The 26,749-nt window shown below is 48.6% G+C and overlaps 1 protein-coding gene across 1 annotated transcript in view; it reads left to right on the top strand.

The window, feature by feature from the left end:
• The first annotated feature begins 3,003 nt into the window (after positions 1-3,003).
• Positions 3,004-26,749, top strand: part of ccdc85ca (coiled-coil domain containing 85C, a) — a 66,166-nt gene continuing 42,420 nt past the window's right edge. The window contains exon 1 of the mRNA XM_056295810.1: positions 3,004-4,155. Within this exon, the coding sequence (XP_056151785.1) occupies positions 3,450-4,155 (706 nt within the window). The 5' untranslated portion in view covers positions 3,004-3,449. The remainder of the gene's footprint in view (positions 4,156-26,749) is intronic.

The raw sequence follows: 26,749 nt of genomic DNA, 5'->3' as shown, positions 1-26,749 counted from the left end.
GTTGAACATATATGAGCATATATATTGGTGTTGCTGTCGAACATATAGGAACATATATGCTGTTGTTGTTCTTGAATATATTGGACCATATAATATGTTGTTGTTGAACATATAGGAACATAAATTTTGTTCTTATTTGTGTTGTTGTTGAACATATAGGAACATAAATTTTGTTCTTATTTTTGTTGTTGTTGAACATATAGGAACATATAGGTTATTGTTGTTGAACATATAGGCACATATACTATGCTGTTGTTGTTGAACATATAGGCACATACGTATATGTTGTTGTTGAACACATAGGCACATATATGCTGTTGTTGTTGTTGAACATATAGGCACATATGTGTTGTTGTTGAACATATAGGCACATATATGTTGTTGTTGAACATATAGGCACATATATGCTGTTGTTGCTGAACATATAGGAACATATATATTGTTGTTCATAAAGGAACACATATGTTGTTGTTGAACATATAGGAACATATATATTGTTGTTCATAAAGGAACATATATGTTGTTGCTGTTGTTGAACATATAGGAACATATATATTGTTGTTGTTCTTAAAGGAACATATATGTTGTTGCTGTTGTTGCTGAACATATAGGAACCTGCACTTACTCACATTTTATGGGGCTTCAAATCCAGTGATAAAGGAGATAAAACGTGGAGGCCTCGATTTTCTGTCAGAGCATAAAATGTGAGGCGTCTCCTCCTGTCTGACGTTAAAACTGGCGATAGCTGTCCTGCTGATATTTTCACCTTTAAGGCTGGTTTTTTCTTTATTACATCAACACTGTGTTACGTATCCTGCGTTGAGTAAGCCTGTTTTTCCAAGTTCTCCACAAGATGGAGCTCTCACCTAACCATATCAATTCCCTATAGAATCGAAGTCCTGTCAGTGGGATACCCTATTACTTGCCCTATTATTTATTATCTCATTACTCTTCAGAACAGGCATGAGAGGGATAAGTCATGCTAGACATGAAAACGGTTTGCATTCTAGTGTCATGTTTCTGAAGGAATAAACAGAGGGCGTATTGTTTAAATTCAGGTCAGGTAAAGAGGGAGTGGCGTGCAGCCTCACAATGCAATTGGATTTCGTCCTAATTGATTAAGACACAGCTCTGGTCTATAGAATGGGGAGAGCTATATATTCAAGTGGGCCTCCTGTGTAAATTAGGCCATTTCCGCTTCCAGGTCACCCCAGAACTTTTATGCGAAAAGCTTCAGATGAACTTTATGTTGAAGCCAAAGCCTCTGCAGACAAGGCGCGCGTCTTGTTCACGAAAACCGAGCGTTTTTCAAAGTGCAGGACGGACAGTTTAAAGATCCCCGTCTCCCTCATAAATTGCAGGCTCCCGAGAGCTGAAATAAGAGTGTCATATAGGGGGACATGTCTGCAGCACTTTTTATTTGTATTTCAGGTTCGACACGGCCATTATCAGGCCTCCTGTAATAGCAGCATTCTGCTGTGCTGGCCTATTTCTGCTCTTCATGAGAGACAGGTGGGGACACCAACAAAACCTATTGTATGCAACAGGGGAGAGCTGGTAGAAAGTTACCAGAGTTTTCATTGCACAGGAACGTAAGCGCTACGGCTCTTTCATGAATAGAACAGAATAGAATGGATGGAGCAATAGGCCTACTGCACAGAATGCTAACGAGACATTACTCGTTAAACTCTACAAAGTAATTCAAGGTGGGTCAAGACTGTGATAGAAGTTTCTGAAATGGCAGAAGATCATTTTTCCCCCATCCATTCGCTCTCCTTTCTCATGCCTCCACTTCAGAAACACCCAAGCTAATCCATCACAAGCCATTAGCATACACTTTGCTCTAATTGGCTTGACACGGCCCAGACATCCCGAGGGATTATCCTGCAGCGTTCTGGATGTCTCTCTTCAGCCAGTACACCGGCCTATAGGACAGTCCTGTCTGTCTGTCTGTCTGTCTGTCTGTCTGTCTGTCTGTCTGTCTGTCTATCTATCTATCTATCTATCTATCTATCTATCTATCTATCTATCTATCTATCTTTCATTCTTTCTATCCATCTTTCATTCATTCTTCTTTTTTATCTATCTATCTATCTATCTATCTATCTATCTATCTATCTATCTATCTATCTATCTATCTATCTATCTATCTATCTATCTATCTATCTATCTATCTATCTCTCTCTCTCTCTCTCTATCTCTCTATTTTTCTTTCATTCTTCCTTGATTTCTTTCATTCTTTCTATCTATCTTTCTTTCATTCTTCTTTTTTATCTATCTATCTATCTATCTATCTATCTATCTATCTATCTATCTATCTATCTATCTCTCTATTTTTCTTTCATTCTTCCTTGATTTCTTTCATTCTTTCTATCTATCTTTCATTCATTCTTCTTTATCTATCTATCTATCTATCTATCTATCTATCTATCTATCTATCTATCTATCTATCTATCTATCTATCTATCTCTCTCTATCTATTTTTCTTTCATTCTTCCTTGATTTCTTTCATTCTTTCTATCTATCTTTCATTCATTCTTCTTTATCTATCTATCTATCTATCTATCTATCTATCTATCTATCTATCTATCTATCTATCTATCTATCTATCTATCTATCTATCTATCTATCTATCTATCTATCTATCTATCACTCTCTTTTTTCTTTCAGACCTTCTTTCTTTTGGCTTAGGTCTCGGTAGGTGTCGTGGAACAGCGCGGTCCTACACTACTGCTGACGGGAACGTCGTGCGCGGAGAACGCACGCTCCACGGCGTCCTCTGCCAACTGAGGATCAGAGAAATCTCTCTCTCTCCCTCTCTCTCTCTATCTCTCTCCCTCTCTCTCTCTCTCTCTCTCTCTCTCTCTCCCTCTCTCTCTCTCTCTCTCTCTCTCTCTCTCTCTCTCACACACACACACACACACACACACACACACACACACACACACACACACACACACACACACGCACACACACACACACACGCCGTCATTCGTCGAGTCCTGCGTCCGAGGAGTGGCTACGCTCTGGATTTGGGTCCGTGCGTAAACGGCATGGTTTCGCGTCTCTGCTACGAGAAGTTAACCGTGTGGCTTCGGAAGTTGGAAATAAGCGGATGCTCCCTCCACATTTAGGGGATTTCATTGCAGCCTCGAGCTTGTTGTTTCCACCTACCGAGGGACCAGCAGCTCCGCCGTGTGTTTGCCCACCACCTGCGGCCGGTTTGTGGTCCTAAGACACGCCACGGGGATTCCCACGACCGGAGTTTGGTCAATTCATTCCGGCTACGTGCTCGAGAGGCTCCGATCTGTCATGGATTTGGTTTTCGTGATAATCGCGCGTCTAAAGCTTGGTTAGTGGACACGTGTAGGAGCAGTAAATATAGATATATAGACATATAGATATATAGCGGTATATATTCTGATCGCGTCGGACCGGCGGCGGCGGACATGGCCAAGAGCGCCGCAGACGGAGCGGATTTCAGCAAGCTCCCCGACGAGGAGCTGCTGAGGCTCGGAAGGGACGAACTGCTGCGGAGGCTGCGCAGGGTGGAGGGCGAGAAAATGAACCTGATGGTGGAGCACGGCAACATGATGAAGGACGTGAACCGCAGCCTGCAGGTCCACCTCCACGAGATCCGGAGTCTGAAGGAGGTGAACCAGAAGCTGCAGGACGACAACCAGGAGCTCCGGGAGCTGTGCTGCTTTCTGGACGACGACCGGCAAAAGGGGAAGAAGCTCTCCCGCGAGTGGCAGCGTTTCGGCCGCTACACGGCCAGCGTCATGTGGAAGGACGTCGGCGTGTACCAGCAGAAGCTGACGGAGCTGGAGGCCAACCAAGAGGCGCTTGTGCGCGACAACGTGGAGCTGAAGGAGATCATCCTCATGCTGGAGGAGGAGCGGAACGGAGCCGGCTCCCGGAGCTCCATCGACAGCCAGTCCAGCCTGACGAACCTCAACGGGGGTTCGGTCCCGGTTCGGGATGTTGGGGACGGTAGTAGTACCTCCAGTACCGGTAGCGCCGGCAGTCCAGACCACCACCATCACCACAACCACACGCACAAACCATCCGACGGCAAGATGGCATCCATGAGGAGGTCAATGGACGACCTTTCTGGGTCCCACTTCCACAGAAGTGTTCACAACGGATTTAATGGTAAGTTTTTCCGAGGCGCTCCATACATGAATAGCCAGTCCCTTGTGACGTCTCCAGCAAATGCGGTTTCCTAATTCCCTAGTGGTTTACATGTCTAATGAACTTCATGGATGGAAGTGACAATCAGATTTTGGCTGTACTAGCGCGTGACTCCACACACACAGCTTCATCAATGTAATTTCAGAATAAACGTCACGATATACACAAGTAGCGTCACAAAGGATGCAGCGTTAGGCAGACTGAACTATTAATGCTCTATGCAAAACTAAAATCAAGCATGGTCCACTTTTTTGTGGCTGCTCTTGAAGAAACATACTCCAGCACGTCTGACAAATAATATAATTCAATCTGATCCAATGGCATCTTGCACAACTACCTTATTTCCCCTCTCAAATCCCCCGAATCATTGCTAGTGACAGAAATTATTTGCACATGGGATCTTTGAAAGTTAAAAATTGCATACATCTGGAAAAATGATGCAAGTCCTCTTTGTTCTTTAATATTGCGGTGCTTGTAGCGGATAATAAATACCACAATCTGGAGTATTTTTAATATCATCCAGCCCTAGAATTCACGCAGCAAGCCTGGCAGATGCACTTCTCCTGCCCACTTGTCAATGAACGGTTTGTGCCGACATCTCCATGAAGTAGTGAAGCTAGATTACGGCACGACTCGGTCAGGATCACTCAGCCTCCCTCGCGATTGAAATGATGCTCAGGAGTCAGAAAACAACAGATTACTACCCAGTTTATAAAGAAAAGACAAAAGAACGGCCCTTATTTGTACACTGATGCACCAGTTATGGCCCATTGTGCCAGGAAACAAAAGTAGTAATGGGTTGCCCTACCCAGCAATATAGTATGTGTATGTGGTGAATTTAGGGGCAGCCGGGAACCGCCGCAGCCGGCAAGCGAACCTGGGGCGACTGCACGAACCAGTCAACTAAAGGGTCCGACCCGTTAGCCGACTGGTTAACGTAGTCGCCTGTGGTGCGGGAGACCCGGGTTCGTGTCCCGGCTGCGGCGGTTCCCGGCTGCCCCCCTGCATTGGTGTCAGAAGTGGGATGGCGAGACCGTGAGGCCATCGGAAGCGCAGTGTAACGATCATGAACGAGCAGACTCGCTAGCCGGTTGGCTAACGGGTCGGACCCTTCGGTCGACTGACTAGCGCAGTCGCCCGTGGTGCAGGCGACCCGGGTTCGCGTCCCGGCTGCGGCGGATTCCCGACTGCCCCCCGAATTCGCTACATATATGAAAAGGCCCCGTCATTCGGTCATGTCTTCATTCTTGTAACACACACACACACTTAAAGGAATCAACAGGTTAGGGCCCAACTGCATTACCCCCCCCCCCCCAAGTCTAACAGTACGCAGGTCATGTACATGGGCATGAGCGCACACACGTGCGTGTACGTGTACCTGTAGTTGTACTTGTAATCCCAGAGCCAGCAGAGGAATGCAGGAGAGGTGTTTCCTCACATCGTCTTCGCCCTGCAGGGAGAGAGGGCATGTTTGCTTTGCAGCTTGTTGAGAAGCCATTAAGCGCATGGTGTGAAATATCTGGTGGAGCACGCCTTATGTGGTCAACCTGACACACATCTGTCTGCCCAGATGTGCTACCACACAGTAAGTCGTACTGCGCTAACTGTAGATTGACCGCAGCTGTTTGCTGTAGAAATAAAGCAAAGTAATAGCTTTGTGCACATGCAAGATTAAATGATTATATGTGGCAACAGAGATGGCTGGTGTCCATGAGGTGTGTTCTGGCGTTATATAAAAGGAGTAATTGTAAAGATAATGACTGTCTGTAGTATCTGCAAAGATAAAATACTGTAGCCTAAGGCCTTCTGTAAACTGACGAACGCACCAGCAAACGACCTCTCCCTATTACCTCACAAAAATGTGAAAATGTCAAGTATGCAGACCATCTAGGGCTAATACTCTAATCTGGGATTACATCAATTCAATCATTCATGTTTATAGATTCTTGTGAGGAAGATTTACTGATTTACAAAAAAAATCAATCTGTTAACGACAGCTCAACATCCACGTTTTTGGATTAGAGAACTGGACGTCTGAGGGCAGTGATTTTGTTTGTGGGGGGTCCCGCCAGTGACCTTGTCGTCCGGTCTCCCAGCAGACCGTGGTGGCTCTCTGGTGTCTGTCTGCCCGGCCCCGTCCTGCACAGATGGCGTGGGCCTAATTGCCTCAGCTCTTCGCCGGTGAAGTCAGACCTAATGAGGATTTAGCACCCCTGCGGTGCCAGCGGGACTGCCGAGTCGCGTCAGCAAGTCACCTCTTTAGAACACACCCAGAGATGGGATAGCGGCTGAATTGCGAGTTAGCTCTCGACCGTCTGTCCTCGCTGTCTTATTCTAATAAGCGGTTGATTGTGGCTGACTGGAAGACAAAGGGCTTGGATGGTGACAGTGTTAGCATCTCTTTGCTTTGCAAGTTTTGGGTATCACCGGTGTACATACTTGCTCAGCAGGTTTGACTGTCTCTGACCGATACCTGTTGACTAAAAGTTGCAAGACAAGTGATTTAAAAAAAGGAGTTAACGGGGCGTCTGGGTAGTGCGGTGGTCTATTCTGTTGCCTAGCAACACGGGGATCACCGGTTCGAATCCCCATGTTACCCTCGGCTTGGTCGGGCATCGCTATAGACACAACTGGCCATGTCTGTGGACCGTGGGGAGCCGGATGTGGGTATGTGCCCTGGTCGCTGCGCTAGTGCCTCCTGTGGTTGGTCAGGGCGCCTGTTCAGGGGGGAAGGGGGAACCGAGGGGGGGGGTGCGTGGTCCTCCCACGCACTACGTCCCCCTGGCGAAACTCCTCACTGTCAGGTGAAAAGAAGCGGCTGGCGACTCCACATGTATCGGAGGAGACGTGGTAGTCTGCAGCCCTCCCTGAATCGGCAGAGGAGGTGGAGCAGCGACCGAGATGGGAAGAGTGGGGTAATTGGCCGGTTACAAATGGGGAGGGGGAAAAAAAGGGGGGGGCAGTTAACATGTCGTCCCCCTTGAATGGTGCAGCGACTCCCCTGGCTTAATCTGTCACAATCAAAGTAGAAATTATAACCCGTCTGTCTCTCGTAACGGTATTTCCAAGGCAAAACACATCATTCCCCCAAATCCCTTACTCCGTTCCATCATGGGGGGATTAAAATGTTTAGCTTGAAGAAATGCAAGCACAGGTCAGATTTCCGCAGGGAAGAGAACCAAGAGCAACCAAGTGGTGATTCGCTTTTATGTCACGTATTGAGAACTGTGACAGATCGCTATGGTATAGTTTGTAGCTGTGTACATTGAAAGGTACAACCCTGAAACAATAAAACCATACTTCAGAAACATCTCATCTCAGAGGCTGAGGGTAATGGCAGCAGAATGTGTAAAAAAAAAAAAAAAACAATGTTAGTGTAAATGGTTGCAGCTTAATGCTGCAAGAGGTGAAAATGTTCAGGTGGAGTAAAGGCATGCCTGTGTCGAATGTTAAGACTTTAGCAGCACCAGTGAGAGGCTTGTACTTGTTTAAAAGTCTGGGATCTTTTTGGCCTCCACGGGGCGCCATGTTGGGCCAATCACTGATATTTTGTCAATGCCGGAGCGTGCTGTCAGGATGCATCATTCCCCACAAGTTTCATCAAAACTGAAGACTGGAGAAGCAGTGTTTGGGATATTGCTTGTGACAGATAGGCAGACAAATGGCTTGATGGATGGATGGTTGGACGGATGGATGGAAGGATGAAGACAGATAAATCGATCCAGATTGTGGGGGACAAATAACAAAGGACTCGTATCACTGAGTTTGTAGGCTTTATTGAAATGTGTTTACCCAGTTTAAGGGACATAAGTGGAGTTGAGTGAAACTTTTCTAATTATGTATATTCACAGTAATGTGTTGAAATCGGGCTTTCCCTACTCCTCCTGAAACCATGTGCACATTGCAGTACTCCACTGGAACTCAGGTTAAGTGCACAGAATCATGCCAACATCTGGTCTTAATTCAAGCATGACCATATTCTCCTCTTTGGTGGATTACCCAACTTCTTAATGCATTGGTAGAATTCTTCAAGAAGTTGGGCACTTCGTCACTGCTCCAAAAAACAAAACAAAAACAAAACCTGATTCCAGTCTGCATCGTGTTTGCACACACAACCATACAATGACAAATAAACTGGATGTGTTTGTATTCCATGTGGTACATTAAGTACACCAAGAGGAATACGTTTGTGTTCCGCCGTTACTCGCTTAAGCACGAGAGAACACGAGAGATCGTGTTTTATTGCAAATAACATCACAGCTGGGATTTGGTCGTGGGTGACCCCAGCTGGGATGTTATTTGAGATAACACACAACCTCAAGAGTTTTATTGCTTTTATGCAGTGCTAACAAAAGAAACCCTTAACACATTGCTTGAAATGTGTATTCCATAGTTGCAATTTCTTCCATCGAAAAATTATGTTCCACCGCAAGTGGCTTGTTGCTATGCAGTCAGGAAGTTAAAAACAAATGTCATGAGCATATAAAATAGCTTAGGTAGTAACACATGTAACACTTAAACACTACAAATGACACTAATAAAATGAATAACTACATGGTAAACACTGCTAGCTAGCTTGTATCCCTTCAGACAGAGAAATATTTTCCGACATTGCCTTTCATTGTGCAGTTAGAGAGGAACTGTGTGCTGTTGGATGTGTGTTAGCATTAGCATAAGATTAGCTTGCTCGGTTCACTGGTGGCGTCTCACTGTCGGGCTGTCTGGATATTTAAACGATATTTTGAAACATATCCATTGTTGACATCTTCTGAAATCAGCTGTTGATGAGATCAGCTGGTCTCTCCTGATGTTATGGTAAATAACACACAGCTCTCAGCCAATCAGATCGCTCGATCACAAACATATCTATGTTACAGAAGATTAAAGTTCTGTGCAAATTACTCCTAAGCATGGGTTTGCTGTCAACTTCTTTACTTGCTGGTTTTGGAAATGTGCTGTGTCAGACTGCCGACAGGTCAGTGGTCGCTGTCCCAGTGGTGTTTTCTAAGCTCTCATTCAAAAATGGTGTGTGCACTGTGTGGTTTTATATGCCATTGGAAAAACTCCATTGGAGACTTCAGTGTGCATTTTACTGGGTTCTGGTTTTGTTAACATGGCAGTTTGAATTTGATTGTGTTTCTGCCGCTCATTGTTGCAGTGCACAAAAAGGTTAGCTGCAGTTCGGGATAACTTGCTGGTGGAGTTTTCCAGTCTGTCTCTCCTGTACGAGCTCGTATGCTAAAGAAGATACTTTACTTTCTGCTTACTGCACACCCCCAGATAGCATCCGGATGTGGGCCACTTCAGGCAATGATGCGGCACCGATGGCCTTCTTTTGGCTCTGACAAAATGGATGTGAGCCTGACGTGGCCCACATGTATAACAGCAAATATGGCCCAAATATGCCAAATCAAATGTGGGCCTTTTTAGCAAAGATGCGGTGCTCTCGGCAACATGTGATCTGAACGTGACCCTGAAGTGGCCCGTGTGGTAAATGTTGAATATGGCCCAAATATCACAAAACAAATATGGGCCACCTTTGGCAAATATGTGGCACATGCGGCATTGCTATGGCGTGGTTCTGGCCCAGATCTGGCAAACAGGAGCGGACCGCCCAAGTGCCATGATTCAACGTGGTATGTGGGCCAGATGAAAGTGTCGGTGTAGGACGGGTTCTGGCCACAGCAATTTTGCTATCTGGGCCTGTTTCTATCATATTTCACTGTAATTTAATCAATTTCCCTCCACATCTTTATGATGGTTTTGTATTCCACTGACATTAAACCTTTCTGGCTGATATAGTCTTTCATATTCCAGTATCACCGACGGTATGCAAAGGTTTCATATTAAACTTCAACTCTGTAACGGCTTATGTTTCATATGCTACTGACTATCAGTTGTTGCACATGTTCCATATTCATCCTCTGTAATATGGGCAGTATCTAATGTCTGCCTCCGTCGGTTCCTGTCGATGTCTCACATTTTACTTGGCAGCGTAGAGGTCACAGTGGGAGGTGACGCGTAGAGGTCACAGTGGGAGGTGACCCCGCTCTTCGGGTTATTGTCTGTTTATTGGTTGGTTCTGCTTTCTGGCTTATTAAATCAGCCAGTGTGGCGGGGAATGAGGTGCCACCGTCCTGCTGACAGTAAAGCTACTTATTTACAAGCTGCAGGGCTGTGTGGGTGGTGAGGAGGGGCCAGGACAGACTTTTTAAGCCCTTTCCTTATTTACACCCCGACATGTTGCCTAGTTATATATGAGGCTCACTCATCCAGATTGCGATGACTGTAAATTCACCAGATTACATTTTGGCATCCCAGAAATACCAATACATAGTCCTTCACTTGTGTGTGTGTGTGTGTGTGTGTGTTAGACAGGAAGAAGATGCTACCTGATTTACGTTCACATTGAGTGCAGCAAACGGTGTGCGGACCCGTGTGCAGCGGGTGTTCTCCCCACAATTTCTAAAAACAAAATCAAGCTGCCGGCCTTCAAGGGGGGAGTAACTTATTAATATTCATGTGTGTTAGGGGCGTCCGGGTGGCGTAGCGGTCTATTCCGTTGCCTACCAACACGGGGATCGCCGGTTCGAATCCCCGTGTTACCTCCGGCTTGCTCGGGCGTCCCTACAGACACAATTGGCCATGTCTGCGGGTGGGAAGCCGGATGTGGGTATGTGTCCTGGTCGCTACACTAGCGCCTCCTCTGGTCGGTCGGGGCGGCTGTTCGGGGGGAGGGGGATGGGAACAGCGTGATCCTCCCATGCGCTATGTCCCCCTGGTGAAACTCCTCACTGTCAGGTGAAAAGAAGCGGCTGGCGACTCCACATGTATGGGAGGAGGCATGTGGTAGTCTGCAGCCCTCCCCGGGTCGGCAGAGGGGGTGGAGCAGCGACCGGGACGACTCGGAAGAGTGGGGTAATCGGCCAAATGCAATTGGGGAGAAAAACAAGGGAAAAATAAATAAATAAATAAATAAATAAAGCTCTGTTGTCAGTCAGCACCTCCACACCTCTGAACAAAAAAACGTGGCTGAACCCAAACGGTAGCTGTTGAAGTTGCAGTATAACCGTTGGCAAACGTTTTCTATGAGCTTGGTGTATTATATCTATCCGTCCTTGAGCCACGACAAGTTTGCCTCTTCAAACGTACCTGCCACCTTCTACCGCATTTGGCTGCTATGACGAAGTTGCGAAACGCCGTCATGTAGTTTTTCTCGGGACGTCCTGCCAGACGGGAACCACTAAAATGAGCGACCGCCAGTGCAGTTATGCATGGGATCTCCAGGGATGAGCTGCTGTCTTAAACCCTCAGGATTAAAAAGTATTACAAGGACATTTACTTGCATGTAAGTCTGTGGGACGCGCCATGAGGCCTGCATTCATTTGTTTTGCCGTAAAATCAGCCCTAGAGCTTTATTAGGCTGTTTGCACCAAAAATAGCACAAGAGACCGAAAGCTCAAAAAGTTGCACCGTGTAATCATCATGACATCACCCTCTTGCCCCAATCAGCCAATTCAACCGCTTCACCTCCTTGTGAAATGTGCAGATTGCAAAGGTCGGCATGCCATGATTAAAGGCGACGGGGGCGGCGTTCTTGGCTGACGTTGGCGGCGGCACCGTAAATCATTAAGCAGTTACCTTGTTGCCCGCAGAGCCTTTATACAGTTGCAGTTGCAACACATCTGGCTTGTTCCCCCTCCTCAAGACCGTCGAGGCCTTGATAGTCTCCAAGACTGTCGAGGCCTCGACTCATCACCATGAACGTCTCGTTTAGGCTTCTTATTTTTCAGCATTTTGAAGGGATTTTTGTGCTCCGTGTGTGAAAGAGACAGGAATAAGAGATATTATACCCTTGTGCAAGTTATATGGCGGTCTTTGTCTGGGGTAACATCAGTTTCAGTATGAATCCATGACATTAGTCAGTTATTATGAGATTTATTGTAAATATCCATTTTAGCTTGTGGTTTTTGTCTGGTTGCCTCAGTGTTATTTTAACATAGAGCGTTTCAGGTCAACAGATATTTGTGTGTTTGGCCACAAGGCATGTTTAACTCCTCACCTCTGACCTCTGTGCCCCTACGTGCTGCAGCATCTTCAGTGCTTGTAAATTCCCATCGGTCTTTTACAACAGCAAGTCATCCATTAGTGTTACTGCTGAGGCATCTTTCTAACACACCCCGATCACAGACAACAGCTCTTGTCGGTGAGTCAACCTTTAGAGCCAAAATCCATCCACCCATCTATTATTCAAACCGCTTATCCTGCTCTCAGGACCGTGGGGATGCTGGAGCCTATCCCAGCAGTCACTGGGCGGCAGGCGGGGAGACACCCTGGACAGGCTGCCGGTCCATCGCAGGGCCCAAGAAAAACAACTGGAGTCTAACTGGATTTCTATCCAGACACCAGGACATGTTGTTTTTTTGGGGTGGGGTTTTTTTTTTTTTGGACAACAGTGTATAAATGCAGTGGGGATAAATCACATCGTAATAAAATCTAGACGCAAGCTGCAGAAAATGCCAAGTGTAAATGGAGCCGTAGACCTCGCAGCAGTGTTATTCAGCAAGACTGCGACGAATCCAGCTTTGCCTCACACCATCCGCGGCTCAATGAACCCAGAAGATGTGGTGATTTTCACAGGATGTGTAAACACGGGATAGATGCTCAACAGAGGCATTTCCTGTCCTTCCTCAAACCAAGCCAAAACCCAAAACGTGGTTTTGCCCGGCTCGCTGAACTCACACCCGTGTCTCGGGGCGTATCCACTTCCTCCTGGTTTGGTGTGACTGGTTCTAACGAAGGTTTCCCCCTCCGTTTTTCACTCGGTTTGGAGAGGTGAGAACACCCCAAATCAATGTATGGATAAAGAAAACACTTTCCGGGGGCGTCCAGGTGGCGTGGCAGCCTATTCTGTTGCCTACCAACGGGGATCGCTGGTTCGAATCCCTGTGTTACCTCCGGCTTGGTCGGGCATCCCTACAGACACAATTGTCCATGTCTGCGGGTGGGAAGCCGGATGTGGGTATGTGTCCTGGTCGCTGCACTAGCGCCTCCTCTGGTCGGGCGCCAGTTCAGGGGGGAGGCAGAACTGGGGGGAATAGCGTGATCCTCCCACGCGCTACGTCCCCCGGCAAAACTCCTCACTGTCAGGTGAAAAGAAGCGGCTGGCAACTCCACATGTATCGGAGGAGACGTGTGGTAGTCTGCAGCCCTCCCCGGATCAGCAGAGGGGTGGAGCAGCGACCGGGATGGCTCGGAAGAGTGGGGTAATTGGCCGAGTACAATTGGGGAGAAAAGGGGGGGAGGGGGGATCAGGAAAAAAATAAACACTTTCCGTTGAGCCAGAAAGGGTTCGGAGACACGGGCTGCTTGCAGGTGATTCTAGTGATGACGTAATTTACTCCAACCACAGGGTTTTCTAGATTACACTGTGGTTTACTGGGGGGAGACTACGTATTTCCTTCACTTTTAGTAGCTGGTGAAAGTACCAACACACACTGTGACCGCCTCTGGAAGTCAGGGAAGGGAAACGAACCTCCTGGATGTCCGCTGAGAGGAGCCGGGTTTCCTCTGATGCAGGCTTCTGATGACACGGGACATTAATTTAGGTCTATGCAGCAATACTGGTCTCACCTCCCACAGTCTGTAAAGGGATTCATACTCGTCCCTGGAAGTTCTTCGATTTGCATTTCTGACGGCTATTGTGGAAGGTGTACGTGCCAAAATTCTTCCTCGCTCCACAGCTTTTGTAAACAAATTCCTGATCGCTCCATGTTGGGCGGAGGGACAAAAAGTGGAGCAGCTGAAAAAATGGAGATGATAAATTGGTCTTCTATGGGTTCAGTTTAAGGGGAAAGACCCTAAGTTAAGAAAGTGCCATTAAATGTGTGTACTGCATATGCAACACACGGGGGGAGGGGGGGGCTTTCTCATGGTGCCTTCAAATGCAGGCAGAAATGTTTGTGGTGCTTTTGTGTTCATGAGAAGAGTCCATATGAACCAACACCGTTTCAGCATTCCCAAATTCCGATTTGGAGATTTTCAGTCAGCTCCGTGTTCACAAGCCGTGATGCGTTTCTTACCTTCTTCAAAAAAAATTGCCCAGCCCATGGACGTCCATTTTGTGGTGGATGGCAACAATAATTATATATAATAATTATTGAATAGATAAAAATCCCTCTCCAGGAGAGCGAACGCCAGCCAGGATGACTGTCGGAACCGCCGGTCTGCATGGGCTAGCAGTTAGCTTAGCCTGCCCTGCTTCCGCGTCCTGTCAGACCGCCCTCGGCGTTTCCTCTTCGGGCGCGGCTCCGGTCGGGGCCTCCTACAATGCTGATACTCTCAGTGGTCTGGTTTGCATGACCTGTTCAAAGGTAGAGACGAGCCGCTAACCGCTAGGTGGCTAACTCGTCAACCTCTGTGGCCTCACGACGTATCGTTCACTTGGTCGCCTAGCAACAGTGTTCTCACGACTTCTCTTGTTCGACTCCCATTTTCTTCTTCCCATTTTTGTCCCATTTGCAGACATAACTTCTTTTAATGGCCACAACATGGAAGACAGAGCAGCCATGCCGGGGCCTGAACAGCTGTGTGAGGGTAACGACTTTCCTTTTCCGCGAACTTGAAAAGGAAAAAATAAATGCCGGTTAATTAAATTGTGCTTTCCGATCTGTCCGACTTTGAGTAAATATTCGCCATAGCTTGTTCTGCCAAGCTGGAATCAACATAGACTTGTTAGTTTTGTTTGGGGGGGGGGGGACTCGTGGTTGGGGCCCCGGGGGCCCCCCGGCTGATGACGATGTTTGATCAGCCGGTGTGCAGACGAGAGCCAAAAACTCAGGGACTCGGGGACTTTGGGCCCGTTTCTGAAGCCCCTTTGTCCACGGAGGTCCCTGTTGTGTCACTCAGTAGCCGTGCCCTGCTTCCCAGCTGCCCCTGCCCCCCCCCCGAAACCCCCCACCCCTCCCAAAACTTTGTTTTATCAATGGGGTCTCTCTCTTTCTCACTCACTCATTTACTCTTGTTGTGCTGTTCTTGTTCCAACCCCCTATCAGACGACCCCCCCCCTCGCTCTCTCTCTCTCCCACGAAGCACTTGTTGGTACTCTATAACATATTCTATTCCTCGCTGGCTGTATACATTCTTCATGCTGCTGTCACTCTCTGTCCTTCATTAGTCCATTCATTTGTGTCCGTCTACTGTTTCCCCTCTAGTTCCTACAATCAGGGCATGAGAGAAAGACAACCAGAGAGAAGGTCGCCAACAAAAGGCTTAGAGGCCTCGGTTCAGACGTTGTGCCCCGGGTTTTGTGTGTGTGTGTGTGTGTGTGTGTGTGTGTATGTTTGAATGGAGGGGGGGAGAAAGAGAGAGAGTGGGGGGAGGGGGAGAGAGAGCCAGAGAGGAGGGGGAGAGAGAGAGTGAGAGCAAGTGAGAGAGAGGGGGGAGAGAGAGAGGGGAGAGAGACAGAGAGGGGGAGAAAGAGAAAGCGAGAAAGAGTGAGGGGAAGAGAGAGAGCAAGGGGGGGGGAGAGAAAGAGCCGGGGAGAGAGAGAGAAAGCAAGGGAGAGAGAGGGGGGAGAGAGAGAGGGGAGAGAGACAGAAAGAGCGGGGGAGAGAGAAAGAGAGGGGGAGAAAGAGAAAGCGAGAAAGAGTGAGGGGAAGAGAGAGCAAGGGGGGGGGGAGAGAGAAAGAGCCGGGGGGGGAGAGAGAGAAAGCAAGGGAGAGAGAGGGGGGGAGTGAAAAAGAGAGGGAGGGAGCGAGAAAGAGAGAGAAACATAAAGAGAGCGAGAGAGAGAGAGCAAGAGCGAGAGCGAGAGAGCAAGAGCGAGAGAGAGAGAGAAACAGAAAGAGAGCGAGAGACAGAGAGAGAGAGAGAGCGAGAGAGATAGAGAGAGAAACAGAAAGAGAGCGAGAGACAGAGAGAGACAGAGAGAGAGAGAGAAACAGAAAGAGAGCGAGAGACAGAGAGACAGAGAGAGAGAGAAACAGAAAGAGAGCGAGAGACAGAGAGAGAAAGAGAGAGAGAGAGCGAGAGAGATAGAGATAGAGAGAGAAACAGAAAGAGAGCGAGAGACAGAGAGAGAGAGCGAGAGAGAGAGAGAGCGAGAGAGAGAGAGAGAGAGAGAGAGAGAAACAGAAAGAGAGCGAGAGACAGAGAGAGAGAGAGAGAGAGAGAGAGAGAGACAGAAAGAGAGCGAGAGACAGAGAGAGAGAGCGAGAGAGAGAGAGAGCGAGAGAGAGAGAGAGAGAGAGAGAGAGAAACAGAAAGAGAGCGAGAGACAGAGAGAGAGAGAGAGAGAGAGAGAGAGAGAGAGAGCGAGAGAGAGAGAGAGCGAGAGAGAGAGAGAGAGAGAGAGAGAGCGAGAGAGAGAGAGAGAGAGAGAGAGAGAGAAACAGAAAGAGAGCGAGAGACAGAGAGAGAGAGAGAGAGAGAGAGAGAGAGGGAGAGAGAGAGAGACAGAGACAGAGAGAGAGAGAGAGAGAGAGAGAGAGAGAGAGAGAGAGAAAGAGAGAGAGAGGGGGGGGGCCTACGGGTTGTTTAGGAACTCTATCTGTGTGCAAACACGGTGGAACATTTGGTTTCCTTGTACAACTTCCACAAGTCAGCAGGTGTTGTCTGCCAGACGCCGATCCACTATCAAGACACCGAACCACGCCGCTGGCATCCCCCACGCTGTAAAGCATCACCCTTGTGGGAGGAGGTCCAGCACTCCTGTGGGAGGAGGTCCAAGTGTGAGCTCAGCGTGTGCAGGTTGCACACTTCTCCAAATGACGTAGTCACCGCCCTTAAAAACACTACAAACCACCCAGCCGCGTGCTGTGATGCGGGGGGGGGGGGGTAAACTATTCCAGTATCAGGTGATTATATCGTTATTATCGGTTTAAACTGTTGCTCTAACACGCCCGCCACCAGACCTCCACCCACCTGTCTCACTGAAGTCATACTGTGTGCACTTACTTTTTTTTGGGGGGGGGAAATTTCCCCCCTTAATCTCCTCAATTGTACCGGGCCAATTACCCCACTCTTCCGAGCCGTCCCGGTCGCTGCTCCACCCCCCTCTGCCGATCCGGGGAGGGCTGCAGACTACCACATGCCTCCTCCCATACAGGTGGAGTCGCCAGCCGCTTCTTTTCACCTGACAGTGAGGAGTTTCACCAGGGGGACGTAGCGCGTGGGAGGATCAAGCTATTCTCTCCAGTCCCCCCTGAAACAGGCGCCCCGACCGACCAGAGGAGGCGCTAGTGCAGCGACCAGGACACATACCCACATCCGGCTTCCCACCCACAGACACGGCCAATTGTGTCTGTAGGGACGCTCGACCAAGTCAGCGGTAACACGGGGATTCGAACCAGCGATCCCCGTGTTGGGAGGCGACGGAATAGAGCGCTACGCCACCCGGACGCCCCCGTGCACTTACATTTATAAGTTCCAACTCACAGGTACCGAAGCCGTTGTGCATTTAACCCAGATGGCAAAACTGCTGTGGCCCGGACCCGTCCCACACCCGACACTTCATCCGGCCCACATACCACGTGGAATGATGGCACTTGGGCGGTCCGCTCCAGTTTGCCAGATCTGGGCCAGAACCAAGCCACAGCAATGCTGCATGTGCCACATATTTGCCAAAGGTGGCCATATTTGTTTTGTGATATTTGGACCATATTCACCATTTACCACACGGGGCCACTTCAGGGTCACGTCCAGATCACATGTTGCCCAGAGCACCGCATCTTTGCCAAAAAAGGCCCACATGTGATTTGGCATATTTGGGCCATATTTGCTATTATACATGTGGGCCCCTTCAGGCTCACATCCATTTTGTCAGGGCCAGAAGAAGACCATCAGTGCCGCATCACTGCCTGAAGTGGCCCACATCCGGATGCTGCCTGGGACTGATATTTGACTGAAATGTGCAACTTTACATTAAACTTTTCCTTGTCGAAGAATGAAAACGTACACAGAACACGCCGCTTCTGTCAGTTTTAAGGTGACATACAGACATACTCAGTACGTGGAGCCGGTGGTTTCTGCAACACATAGCTCACATTCCCCACATCCCCGCCCGCAGGGTTTCGTCAGCGTCGGTATGTGATCGTTTCTTAAACCACACCTTCGGCTTTGAAATTTTGAATTTGAGTCCCGCTTTGTGAAAACAACACAACGAGCAGCCTGGCCTGCACACCGCGAGGTTTGACAGGAGAAAACAACGCCACAATTCAACTTTTAAATACAAGAGTATTTACTCCTTTCAGTTTTGGTAGCGAGGCGATGATGCTTTTCTGCAGCAGCTTGGCCAACCAGCAAATATGGAAGTGAATCACATACAACTGTCTCGTTAAAAATGAAACGCAGGACGTTGTGTTTATTGAAATTTAAATTGGGCCCTTAGACCACTGCAAAAGTCCCTTTAGAAGATGCTTTACTCCTCAAGACCAGCGCTATGATGCTAGCTTAGCCTTGTATTTTGCTTTCCACACACAAACACACACACACACACAGACTGGTCTCTTTGGCTGTGCTGCTGAGGTTACACTGACCACTGACCGCTCGGTGTTGTAAATCACTTTAAAGCCCCACAGTGAGCAAGTCTAATGACAGAGTCCACATGGACTCACTCAAGGCAACAACATGAGAGGCCTTTCAGATCCGTCACACTATTGACAAGGACCGTCCCACGATGCCTCTAACAGCTGGGGCTGTCTTGACCTGTGTGTGTGTGTGTGTGTGTGTGTGTGTGTGTGTGTGTGTGTGTGTGTGTGTGTGTGTACAAAGCAAAACACAAGGCTCAGCTAGCATCATAGCGCTGGACTTGAGGGGTAAAGCATCTTCTAAAGGGACTTTCCCCCCGGTGTGTTTTGGTGTGACAGAAACTCAGCACATCTCCTTTATTCTGGTATTTCTGTCTGCTGCAGTCTATTTCCTAATGACAGCCTAATGAAAATTACAAGGCTTGGATTAATGGGCACTGGTTCAGGGTCCGTTTGATCCTTGAAAACCTGGAAAGGTCTGGAAATTTGAAGGTGCATTTTCCAGGCCCTATGTAATGTTGTCAAGGTTTTGGAAAAGCCGTGGAAATCGGACTAAAGCATCATCAGCTCTGTTAAAGATTGATTGACCAGGGCATCCGGGTGGCGTGGCGGTCTATTCCGTTGCATACCAACACGGGGATCGCCGGTTTGAATCCCTACAAACACAACTGGCCGTGTCTGAAGGTGAAAAGTCGGATGTGGGTATGTGTCCTGGTCGCTGCACTAGCGCCTCCTCTGGTCGGTCGGGGCGCCTGTTCGGTGGGGAGGGGGACCTGGGGGGAATAGCGTGATCCTCCCACGCGCTACGTCCCCCTGGTGAAACTCCTCACTGTCAGGTGAAAAGAAGCGCCTGGTGACTCCACATGTATGGGAGGAGGCACGTGGTAGTCTACAGCCCTCCTCGGATCAGCAGAGAGGGTGGAGCAGCGACCGGGACGGTTTGGAAGAGTGGGGTAATTGGCCGGATACAATTGGGGTGAAAAACGGGAGGGGGGGGGGATCTGTCACATGTAGGCTATACGACAGTTTGTCTCGGTATGCTAACGTGTGCCTCCGCTAGCTAGCTTATCAGTTAGCTAGCCGTCTGGTTGACAGTACAGCAGCAGGCACGTGAAGTGTAGTTTCAACAATAGGTGGCTTCAAATGGACAAGTACAAAATCTTCTTCTTCTTCTTCTCTCGGCTTGTTCCCTGTTTCCCAGGGGTCCTCGCAGCGGATCTGATAGTTTCCATCGGTACCCTGTGAGGGCACGACACCGATGGCTGTCAATCCGCATAATGTACAAGTGCAAGAACAAGGACAAAATATGGCTTGTAAAAGTTGTTGACAGTAGAATGGCTCACTTCTTATACATTATTTGTATATAGTTGTTAATATACAGTATTTGAAATGCAGATTGGACTTCGATATAGTTTTAAAACGAACCTTTTTCTCCGGCACGTCTGAAAGGTACTTTACTTTTGGTAATAGAAACGTAGAAGTAATGGAGAAGTTATGCAAAAGTCACTTAAAACTACCAGTGAAAAACAGTGTGTGAACTCCTCCTGTTTTACTGCTGCTCCATCTGGGATGGTTATCTCTGTGAAAGGAGCCAGCCCCTTCAGATAGTCACCTATGGCCGGGGTCACATTCAGGTCCTGTTTCACCATGGAGATAAGATTTCCGCCTCCTCTTCCCACGGCTATTAGCCAGCCAGAGGTGGGTTAACTCTCTCTGGGGGTCCGCGGCCCTCACGTCCGCGGGGGTCTTCCAATATGGGCTCCACTCTCCGGTGAACCCGATCCCCTCCCACCGACGGGTGGTGGTGACACAGCGACCATTCACTTTTTAAAGAGTCACCCCGGTTGAGATTTATCTCACACTTTGGTGGAGACGGTTTGTCTCGAGCTGCAGAAGTTTAAGCGGCGGGTGGCCCGCCAGCGGGTCACCGGCGACGAAAGGCCTGCAGACGATTGTTGATGTGCAATTCCCGGTGCCACGGACACTGTGCTGTCAGGATGTTTTATCGCAGAGGTGAGGTTTCAGTTTCTTGTCGAACGGCTTCATTTCTGGTGCGCTTGCCAGACACAAGATACTCATCGGTCTGACGAGTCTGCAGAGAACGTGAAGTCGATATAAAAACAGCTGTCTCACCTCCAGCTGTTAGGGAAGACGTGACAAAACGCATGGAAATAAAATGACCGAACCTGTGAAATAGAAACAAAGGATTTTAGTTTGCGTAGAAGCAGCTGGAGGCGATGAACGTGCTACATTATGGTTGATTCTGAATAATTGTTTTAATCTTATGAGGTGTTTTTATTAAGGGATGGGTTTGGAGCAGTCATAATACTCTTTGCTCCACCCGACGTCCCCATAAAACACTGGCGGCCTGTCCAGGGTGGAGGCCTGTCCAGGGTGGCGGCCTGTCCAGGGTGGAGGCCTGTCCAGGGTGTCTCCCCGCCTGCCGCCCAGTGACTGCTGGGATAGGCTCCGGCATCCCCGTGACCCCGAGAGCAGGATGAGCGGTTTGGATAACGGACGGATGGATGGATTAGCTAAGCCTGGGTGTGACCATGCTGCGGCGTGAGCGACTTGGCAGCGAGCAGCAACCAACATCCATCGCAAGTGACCCCAAAGTTGAGAAATCACACGTTTTACTTTGACAAGTTCTGCCAAAAGATTAAAGGCTCGGGAATCCAGACAGTCGCACATTCCTGGTGGCGTTTCGCTTTCACGCATGGGGATTCCCGGCGGACCAGACGTGTCACGGAGCCCTCGTCCATCACCCGAGCTCGCCCTTCGTCCGCCCTGACGACCCCTTTCCAACAGGAAGACGGGGAGACGAACGAAGTATTTATGCTTCGGAGGCCACGAGGTCGGATAAGCCCAGGTGACGCCAGGTCAGGAACACCGCGCCCCGGACCGGCCCGCTAATAATCCACCGTGTCACTGCTGGCTTGGTCATGCACTCCTGGTCCTCATTACCAGGAAGCTGTGACACGCATCAAAGCTCACGTCGAATGTGCTGGAACCGCGTCGAAGCAGATGCGTCATGTCCAAATGTCCATCCCAGGATGTGTCGGCTTCCCCTGTCAACAAACAACATTGTCTTTAAGCTACACACACACACACACACAGACACACACACACACACACAGCCCAAGCTTGTTCAAACTGAGGAACTGTATGTCACAGGGCTCCTGGTGACTCTATACATTTATTCATTTATTTATCTGGACCCCCCCCCCCTTTTTCTCCCCAACTGTATGCAGCCAATTACCCCGCTCTTCCGAGCCGCCCCCGTCGCTGCTCCACCCCCTCTGCCGATCCGGGGAGGGCTGCAGACTACCACATGCCTCCTCCCATACATGTGGAGTCGCCAGCCGCTTCTTTTCACCTGACAGTGAGGAGTTTCACCAGGGGGACGTAGCGCGTGGGAGGATCACGCTATTCCCCCCAGTTCCCCCTCCCCCCCGAACAGGCGCCCCGACTGACCAGAGGAGGCGCTAGTGCAGCGACCAGGGCACACACCCACATGCGGCTCCCCACCCGTAGACACGGCCGATCGTGTCTGCGGGGACGCAAGACGGGGATTTGAACCGACGAGCCCCGTGTTGGTAGGCAACGGAATAGACCGCCACGCCACCCGGACGCCCTTTGACTTTACATTTGTGAAAGCGCCTCATCCTCGTCACACACGGAGCCAAAAAGAGCGTCGAACTTAACTGCTCTCCTTTCCTTTGGACATCATTAAAGACGGTCACCATAATTTGGCAGCTATTTCCACCTCCCGAATTCCTAAAGGAGCCTTTAATTCAGGCTGTCCATAACTAGTGTGTAGACAGAGGCTAAATGGCCGCCAAGGAACTGTGAGAGGACTATCTGTCTTCAGCTTGAATACACACACACACACACACACACACACACACACACACACACACACACACACACACACACACACACACACACACACACACACACGTAGGAAAAAATGCTTTCTCTGCATTTCCCCTTTCTCCAGGGGTAGACGGGACAAGTGGGCAGCGCTTTTTCTTCTTCTTTTTCTTCAGCATCCAGGGACCAACTCCAGGTTGGTGTCCATGTGGAGCCGACGTGCGGCTCGGGGAGCTCACGTGGGAGCTCAGGTGGCACGGGGACAACATGCAGAGTACACACAGATAGCCACTGCACACCAAAAGGCCTGGGGAGGACACGCAAACTCTCCCAGTGCCACCCCAGGCAGGAATCGAACCTAGGACCCGCTTGCTGTCAGCCAAGAAGCACCCCCCCCCCCCCCACATAACCAGCTCCTGACTAGATGCAACACAGAGAGCAAGTCATCCCCACTAAACTGCTTATTTTACTGGAAAACTACATCAGAATGACACACAAAAGACACTGCAAGCTCGATTTGCTTCACTTTTCTGGCACATCATGAATCTTGCAGGGCGTAAAACTTCAGGTGCAGATTAAGACTTTAATGCATGCTTCATTCTTATTCAGCACGGGCAAATTGCTTGTCCTTGTCCAACGCCGGTTTGTTGTAGATTCTCGGAGAGCCTTGAGGGAGGCTGATAGACATTTATGAGGACAAAGCAGCTAATTTGTTTAAATCCAGGAAAGCCTGCGTGTTTGTTGATGGAGGGTTACTTGTCCGGCTGAATGAGGGGTTGAATGGCCATTAACTTCTCCTCCTCCTCCTCCCCAGAGACAGACTCTCCTGCTCTGTTCAGGAACGACAGGAGTGCCTCTTGGGCCGATCTGTGTTTGGCGTCGGTTTGTGTGTGTGTGTGTGTGTGTGTGTGTGTGTGTGTGTGTGTGTGTGTGTGTGTGTGTGTGTGCGTGCGTGCGTATGCATGTGTTTTTACCAGTGTGTGTTTGCGCATGCATGCACCCTTGGTTGTGCTTGAGCGCAACTTTTTTATTTTATCTTATTATTTTATTTGTATATTTTATTCTATTATTTTTTTATTTTAGTATTTAATTCTTAATTTTATATTTTATTATTTTTTAATTTCAGTATTTAATTTTTAATTTAATCTTATTATTTTTCTATTTTATTTTTTATTCTATTTTTTTCTTGTAAGGGTGCATGCATGCAAGAGTGGGGAAATACACAAATGTTCACTTACTCCTCGTCGTTTCCTCTTTGCACACACACACACACACATGCACAAATGTTCACACAAAATGTGAACGTTTGTGCATGTGTGTTTGTGTTCATGTGACTGTATGTGCACATGCACATGATTTTTTTATGTGTATGTACTTGTGTGTGTGTGTGTGTGTGGGCGTGCATGCATGTGTGCGTGCATGCATGTGTGTGTGCGTGCATGTGTGTGTGTTGTCGGTATATAGGGCTCAAACTGTCAGGAAGGATTTCCAGCGTGCGAGGGAGAGAGCGCGCGGCCTGTTGTTATGCTAACGAGCCGGCATGGGAAGATCTTTGTCTGTGCGTCGGTGTGGTGCTGTGAAAGCCCGGCCAGAAAAGATCCGACCGTGAGCCCGTTTCCCCAGCGTCACCCCCTTTTCTTTTTTTCTCGCAGACGAACGAAGAAGACTGGGTGTGTCCCGAAGGTCGGTCACGCGTGCGCGCGTCTGCGTGCACGGTTGGGCGCGTTCGCCATTTGTCAAAATCTGGCGCGGACCCCGGCGATGATATTTCAGTACCTCATAATCGAATCTTGCAATTACTCTTATGTTAAGATGAGTAATCTGCTGTTATGTCAGCACCGGCTCCTATCTGACCTCCTCCCTAACCCCCCCCACACACACACACAACACACCACACACACACACGAGTAGACAGATGGACATCTGCTCAGGGCTGTAGGGCAGTGTGTGCTTGCAGATTACAGTACCCGGGTGTTTTTGCTTGACTTGGCGTCTCCCGGACACCGGCTGGGACTGCACATGCACAGATAAGATCGGCCCGTACGGGGAAACAAAACGGAGTTTTCACCAAAGCCTCGGGTGTAAATCTGGGAACTCGACTGCAAATCAACACTTTGCAATTATTCCGTCATCCGCTCTTCCGGTGGCTGGCTGCTCGTGTGCTGCGGCGTGTTTTGCGGCGTGCATCAGTTAATGGGAAAAGAGGCCGTGTGATATCTGCAGGCCGGCGTGCTGACACTCCGCAGCACACTTTGCAGCTTTTCTCCCACAGGTAGTAGTATTCCTTCACGGGGCCAAATTACATTTAGATTTAAGAAGGCGCATAATTGGTCCGTTCTGCCATCCCGGGTCAGAAGTAATTTACTTTATGGCTTTAATATTGCCCTCAAACTCATCGCCAGAGCTGTCGGGCAAATTGCGCCTCTGTGTTTTTATGGCAGCGATATTGGAGTGAGATTGCGGATCGCTGAGGGAGTTGGTTTGTTTCCACTCCAGACCGGCTTTGTGTAACACGCCCCCTATGTTGGCATCGTGTCAGCGCAGTGATTTGTTTTTATTTGAATTATTTCACAGGAGTCTCTCCCACTTTGATTCACTGAGCTAAGCGGCATAAACAGTGTCCTGTTTAACACAACTGAGTGTCCTGTTTAACACAACTGAGTGTCCTGTTTAACACAACTCAATGTCCTGTTTAACACAACTCAATGTCCTGTTTAACACAACTCAGTGTCCTGTTTAACAAAATGAATAAAATGGAGTAATATCAGCTACATTTTAGCTTGGGTTAGAAATGGCTTGTACTTTCTCTCAGCTATGTGTAGATGGTGTGTGTGTGTGTGTGTGTGTGTGTGTGTGTGTGTGTGTGGGTGTGTGTGTGGGTGTGTGTGTGTCTGTCTGTGTTTGTGTTTCTGTGTGTGTCTTGTCTGTCTGTGTGTGTTTGCTCTGTCTGTGTGTCTGTGTTAGTGTGTCTGTGTGTTTATCTGTATGTGTGTGTATGTGTGTGTGTGTGTGTGTGTGTTGGGGGGGGGGGGGCTGATACTCACAGGGATTCCTTCAGCTGTGTGTAATCAAAAAAAAACCCTGCCTGGTCAGGAATGCCCACATTCCTGCGCACACAATGGGGGAAGAGCATTGTGGACTAAAAAGGCACGCCTAGGAAACAATAACACTGCAGCAACACTGTTGTGTTTCTCACAACTGTAAGTGACCCCGCCTCCCGTCCCGGCACGTCTTCCTCTGCAGCGCTCGCCGGGCCGTCTCCGGCCAGGAAGTGGTTAACCCACGGAGGCTTTACCCGAAAATGTGGTCAGAGCTGAATAAATAAACGAAACTATGCACGGTTGTAGATTTGTGAGTGTGTGTGCATACGAGCTGTCTTGTGCAACACACACACACACACACACACAGGGATGGTAGCAAAAGATTGGATCCATTGAATCCAATGTGTGTGTGTGTGTGCATGGAAACTTTCCATTTCTGCAAACAATTTAGTCGAGGGAAACTCGGCCACAGATTGAATGAATTCGCTGGGTCTCTCTCTCTCTCGTGTGTGTGTGTGTGTGACTGCCTCAAATCATCTGACACTTTTCCTTATTTCTTATTCTTCTCTCTCTCTCTCTCATCACTCCACCCACTAAAGCTCTCTTTTCCTCCTCTTCCCTTTTCTTTGTCTCCATCCCCCCCCCAACCTTTTTTAATTTTACCCCCTGTGTCGCTCATCTCTCTCTGTCTCTCCCTCTCTGGCTCTGTGCGGAGTGCCGTCTCATTGGTGGGAAAAGGGGTCAAAGGGGCGAGGGAGGCGGTGATTGGCTGGATGCCGGCCAAGAGGAAACGGTGTGGAGCACCGTAGCAACAGCCAAATATTAACCAGTCGATTGATGCTGGGGGGGGTGATGGAAAAGGAAACTTGTAGAGGAATTCGGTGGAGTGAAATAACTTTGGTCAGGGGTAAATATTACTATAATGCCCTGACTTACTTTGACACCATTATCATCCGAGTCTACTATTGTGCCCCCCTTCCATCTGTATTGGACATTTCATGCTTTCATGGCCATGACACATACGTTATACTGACACGTATGTTATACTGACACATATGTTATACTGACATGTGTCAACGTAATGCTACTTTGTACTTTCACTTATTCACCACC

The sequence above is a fragment of the Lampris incognitus genome, chromosome 16 (genome assembly GCF_029633865.1).
Source record: "Lampris incognitus isolate fLamInc1 chromosome 16, fLamInc1.hap2, whole genome shotgun sequence".
Lineage (NCBI taxonomy): Eukaryota > Metazoa > Chordata > Actinopteri > Lampriformes > Lampridae > Lampris > Lampris incognitus.
Note: the sequence above shows the minus strand (reverse complement) of the source record. Positions and strands in the feature narration are given on the sequence as shown.